At 45.2% G+C, this 6,000-nt stretch overlaps 1 protein-coding gene across 4 annotated transcripts in view; it reads right to left on the reverse strand.

The window, feature by feature from the left end:
* ADAM12 (ADAM metallopeptidase domain 12) overlaps nt 1-3,496 on the reverse strand; it is a 186,625-nt gene extending 183,129 nt beyond the window's left edge. For 2 of the 4 annotated variants that reach the window (XM_083616864.1, XM_083616863.1), the window contains exon 1: nt 1,996-3,496. In XM_083616864.1, the coding sequence (XP_083472990.1) occupies nt 1,996-2,113 (118 nt within the window). In that variant the 5' untranslated portion in view covers nt 2,114-3,496. Of the gene's footprint in view, nt 1-1,311; nt 1,777-1,995 lie in introns of those variants that run through there. The other 2 variants (XM_083616862.1, XM_083616865.1) reach the window with 2 other exon arrangements.
* Nucleotides 3,497-6,000: the final 2,504 nt, after the last annotated feature.

Genomic DNA, 6,000 nt, shown 5'->3' on the forward strand with positions numbered 1-6,000 from the left:
CCCACCCCTGCAATCTGAATGTGTGTACATATATATACAGTGGTACCTCGGGTTACAGACGCTTCAGGTTACAGACTCTGCTAACCCAGAAATAGTACCTCAGGTTAAGAACTTTGCTTCTGGGTGAGAACAAAAATCGTGTGGCGGCAGCAGAAGGCCCCATTAGCTAAAGTGGTACCTCAGGTTAAGAACAGTTTCAGGTTAAGAATGGACCTCCAGAACTAATTAAGTTCTTAACCCGAGTTACCACTGTGTGTGTGTGTGTGTGTGTGTGTGCGCGCGCGCAAACTGCATCTCACCCACCCCGCCACTAAGTGTATGTGGATTTGTACACGCATTGCATGTGTTAAAGGTGCTCAGTTTGGTATGTAGCCCTTGGACAGATAGCAACCCCTCAATGTGATCATCAAGCCAAAAAATGTTACTTACCCCTTGAGCCAAATAAACCATGGTTTAGCGCAGTTTTCTCCAATCCACTGCCCTCCAGATGTTTTAGACTACAAGTCTCATCAGTCCTGGCCATCATGGCCAGTGGTGAAGGATGGTGGGAATTGCAGTCTAAATTAGCACCTGGAGGGCACCTGGTTGGGGAAGGATGGCAGTGTTATGTGAGAACAAGGCTGTGTACTTTATCATACTACAGATTCACTTATATTTGCCTCTATTCTTGGGGCACCCAACCATGCACACAGGTCAACACACTTATTTCTAGTAACATGGGTAGAAGTAAAATTCTACAGATTTACTCAGAACGATGTCACTCTCATGAAAGTGTGCATAGAACTGTAGTGTAAAAGTTGCATGCCAATGAAAAAAACAGCCCTGTTGTTGCTTTTCAGTGACTTATTGGTATCAAATCAGAAAACAAACAGAACGAAAAGCTTATTTAAAAAAACCCACACAGGGCAGGCTAATATTTATGTACTGAGATCCATATTCGCACACTCCTTAATTTACAATAATAAGCAACTTCTGCAACGGCATGTACAACTAGGGCTGCACACACACACTTCCTATGGCCTTATCTGAAAAGTGAATCTCCACTGAATTCGGGAATTACCTTTCAAAGTTTTAGCTGGAGGTAATCCTGCCTGAGGACCCTTCCTGGGACATTTCACTGTTCCTATAATTCACCCGTGATTTGTCTTGAAATCAACCTTTGAAAGTGAAGCAGATCTCTCTCTCCCCCCCCCCCCCCGCCTTCGGCGTCCTCTGCCTTTCACAGCACTCAGGCAGGCAGGCTGGCATTCAACAGGTGTCCACGAGGCATGCAGGACTGCAATGGTGGCGGCGGTGGACGGGGAGTTTCACCTGTTACATTTATCATTTCCACACAGCTGTTGAAGGCGGGGTGGAGTCCTGGGGGGGGGAGGGGGGAGAGATGGCCTCTCGGAAACCCCCTTTGGCGTGAAGTGACTGACGGCAACACCGGCGCGAAGCGGCAGCAGCGCCTCTTGTGCCCATTTTCGAAACCGAGCGGCAAAGCCCGCGCTTTTGCGCCGAGGGAAACGCCGCCTTTGGAAGGGCTCGCGCTCGTGGGAGGCGTTCGGGCGCCGGCGGGCGGGAATTCCGTCCTTCGCGCCAGGCGAGCGTCCCCCCGGCCACCACCCCCGCCCAAAAGCCTCCCGCCCAGCTCGGCTCTCCGGCTGCTGGAAGGAGCCGCCGACAGAAGCGCCCGGAGAGACGGAGAAAGAGAAATGCCGGCTCCTCGCTGCTCCCTTCTATATACCAGTCACACAAAAGGAGAGCGGGGCGGTAGGGGGAGGACTGTTCAGTGTGACCAACTCGGGGGTAAAATATAAAGGGGGGAGAAGAAGAGGTGCCGGGGAGATACAGCAGAGAAAATATGCCGAAAGGGCGGCTTCCTTGCAGGACAAAAGAAATGCAAAACGTGGACGTTTGACAGAACTTGGGAGGGCCGCTTTGGCGACAAGGAAGTTATATATATGTGCGGTGCATGCATGCATGTTACGTATATAAGCATTTCCAACTTACCTTGAGCCCCGGATGGTGGTGCTATTAAGAGGCTGAGCAGCAGCAGGAGCAAGAGCTGGGCAGGGGGCTGAGGAGGAGGAAGGGAGCGTAGCCGCTCTGCATGGCGACGCATGGACATCTTAGCCTAGACTGAGAAACTTTCATCAGCTGGGGTTGGAGAACAGCCCCATTAATATACAGTTACAGAGCGAGAGAGAGAGCACGGAAACTCAGGATGTGAGAGATTTCCTGCATACAGCTGACTCCCAAACCCCTCCTGCTCCTGCATAGGCTGATGATGAGTTGGGCTTTGCTTTCATATTCCCTCCCCCCCCCCCTCTTAATTTAAACTGTTGATGGAGAGGGGGTCCCCCCCCCCGCAAGATCAAATACGTTGACCGTTGCAATAACTGAACAAATTGTCCGGGTTGGCTAACAGGAGGCACTGAAAATCGTTAGTGGAAGAAGGCAGGCCCTGTGAAAAAGTGCCCCTTGCCAACACTCACAGTTCTCATTACAATGGAACAAATTATTGTCTTCTTTGCCTTCGTCCTGCTGCTCCCGCGCAGGGTCCTAGCGCCCTCCGAAACGTGCAGGCAGAAACCGTTCCTTTGCAGAGCAAGTGACCTGCCAATTTTCAGTTCGTGTTGGAAGGAGACTCCCTCATTTGGGATTAATTTTAAGGCTGGCTGTAAAATTCTTCTTCCCCTCCAGCGATGATGAATGATCTTGTTTTGTCTCAAACGTCTCTTCTCTCAGATTGTTGTGTGTGTGACTCAAATGGCTTCAGAAAAAAGTGATGAGTTCTTCCCCTCCCCTCAAAAATAAAAGGATTCCTTGCTGATATAATTGTGCTTAATTCCAATGCCTGGTTGGATTGTATTTTATGTCATTTTAAAGTGTGAGGAATAGAATACTTCTTCAGCATGCCTCCCTCAGGATTTTTGTTTTTAAATCTTCCTTCATTCACATTGTCACAGCTGTCAGACAAATGAAAAGATATTACTTTGTGTCTGACATGCGGTCACCCATCACAGGAACATATGTAAATAGATGATGTTTGCAGTCTTTTTCCTTTATGACAGACTTGCAGCAGGCAGGGAAAGGGGCCAGATCATTCTTCCAGAATTTGGAACACTAAAGTATTAGTTTCTGCAAGTGGATAAAAGCCAGTTTTTGTGTATGTGTTGAAATTCATACATCCACCTTTGTAATGCTGGTAAAAATCCATCTTTTTGGAATAGGTGAGGAGGACAGAAGGGTCTATGCACGTGATAATTCATCTACTGCACATACTTGTTTTATTCCGAAATGTAGTTGTCAAGTTTGGTTTGTACCCTCAAGGTGGAATGAAGGTGGTTAGGGGCTTTGGTGCAGTTCCCAAAATGGAGCCTCCCCGCTCCCTGCTAAGGATGACATGAAATAGCTTGACTTGAAGTGATCCATGCTCTGGTGACCAGTCAACCATTGTAATGCACTCTGTATGGGGCTGGCCTTGAAGGTGGCCCAGAAGCTGCAGTTGGTGCAGGAAGACATTATTGCCTGAGTAGCTTCTTTAGGACCTGTGCTGGTTGCCATTACGCTTCTGAGTCCAATTGAAGAGGCTTATTTTGACATATAAAACCCTAAGTGACTAAGGGCCCAGAATATCTGAAGCAGCAGCTCCTCCCATGTAGACTAGCCTAGGTGCTGAGATTTGTAGGGGAGGCCTTGTTGGCAGTTCCACTGCCATGTGAAGTTCACGAGGGGTCAGTATGTGAGAAGGCCTTTTCCATGGTAGCTCCCAGGCTGTGGAATGCCGTCCCCTCTGAGGTGCAACTGGCCTTGTCACCATGAATTCTCACATTAGGTCAGGCTGTACCTTTTTGCATGGGCCCATGGAAGGAGTATTTCCTGTTGAATTTAATGGGGCTTATTCCCAAGTAAATTGTTTAGATTTGCTGCCTAAATCCCAATGATTTCAAAAGGAAGGGGTGAGATTCTGGTTAATTACTTCCAGAGAACACAATGGAATTTTAAAGAAGCTTAATATGGAATGAATTGTTCTTTTCGTTTTTCCATCTCATAGCGGGGGGAAATTGTCTATGAAAGGATCCCATTCTTACATTTCTATCCATAAAGTATCCAGGGTAGCTAACATCAGAAATTAAAACAAAACAATGAAACAAATAACAATCAATAATTGTTAAAGGGGGGGGGAATAAAACAACCAAGCAATTAGAATCATAACAAAAACAAAATTCAATCAGCAGTACATATATCAAAGGGTTACCTAAGGATTACAATTTCCAATTACAAGGGAAAAATAGGATGTGAAGGAGTGGCAGATACATTTCCCGGGATAGCAGACAAAATTCCACATTGTGGGGGCTGCAAAATAAAAGGCCTTAGTAAGTATCCAGGAGGGGAGGGGATTGATGAATGTGTGTGTCATGAGGTCAACAAAATCCTCTCCCTGCACTATCCAGGGATGTTCTGCGAGGAAGAAAAGGGAAACATACATATTTTCCATTTCCCACCCTCTAGATAGAACATCCACTCTTCCAGCTCAGTGGATTTAACATCCTGATTAAATTAAACCACAGTTTTCTAGTATGGATATAATGGAAATTTATGGCTTTTCAAACTATTCTTGTATGCAAACAAAGGTAAAGGTGGAGGCAGTATTGCATGGGTCTGATGCTCATTCTTGGCCTCAGCAGCCATAGTTTACTGAACTGTGATTGCTACCTCCGAATCTGATCACAGTATTAATATTGACATTTCGGCCTAGAAAAATCCTGAGTGTTCTTTGCAGGGGTTGCTGCTCAAAGTATGTGGAAAGTGAGTTTTCAGTCTGATCCTAAGCATGTTTATAAAGAAGTAGCACCCCAGTCTCAAGACCCATTGAAGTCAATGGGGCTGCCTGCTCAGTATACACAAATAGGATTACCCTGTAAATGGTTAAAATGGCTAAGCTATATCTGAAACTGGGTGATTTGTTTTTTAAAATGACAGCAGATTTCGGGATTCAGAGGGGAATTCTGCCAAACTGTTGTTTCTTATTAAAATGATAAAGCACTGTAAAATTATATTCAGATATAAATAAAAGTGACAGAACAATCCTGAAGTTATTTATGCATTTATGAAAAATATATATATGCTGCAGTTTTAATCTTTTGGCAACAGCCTGTCTCAAAATGAGACCACATTCTGAAAGGATAAAAGAATTTTATGAAGCAGTATTTACAAGATGCCACCAAGCAAGCATAATTTCGATTTAGAAAGAACTGGGACATCAAGTGCATGTGTGTGTGTGTGTGTAAAGTTTATACATTCCACTGCTTTATAGTTGCTGTGCAACTTGATGGTTTGGGAGCAACATTTTAAGTAGCAGCTATTTTTGCTGGCCTGTTCCTCTTGGGATCTTTGCCTAGCCTACATCAATCACACCTGAATTCTTCCAACTGAATTTCTCCAGTCAATGCATAGTCTTACTCAAGCGGATTAACCTGAAAAGGTAACATGAGCTTGGGTTGCAATGAAACTTGAAAAAATGCATTTCAGTTCTATCTACTATTTTCTGTGCACATAAATGGCAAATGCTTTGGAAGCTCCAATATCTTCTTTCGGAGCGATTTAGGTTGTATTTTCCTTAAAGTTCCATTATATGTAACCCCTCCCCCCCAAAAAAACCCAGCTTGCACTCCATTCTCTTGAAATGGAAGCACCTTGTGTTTTCAGTGTTCTTAAATACTTAGCTTTGGAGCATACAGAACAACAACCCCTCTTCCTGCATGCCTTCTCCAGAGTGACTCTTTAAGTGTCAATCTTCAATGGCCGACTCATCTCCTTTCACTCTGATGGGCTCCAACAAGCAAAACAGTTGAGAAGATTTCTTCTCAGTGGCTAAACAGCTGTTTTTTCCTGCTGTTTGGGTAGCTGTAGTGTGCTGGAGACAGGAACCCTGCAACCTCAGACCTCTGGAAATGGCAACACAGGCAGGACCATCAAACGCTCAAAACGGAGTTCAGAAACTTCTCAACA

This window comes from Podarcis filfolensis (assembly GCF_964270895.1).
Source record: "Podarcis filfolensis genome assembly, chromosome: 5".
NCBI lineage: Eukaryota > Metazoa > Chordata > Lepidosauria > Squamata > Lacertidae > Podarcis > Podarcis filfolensis.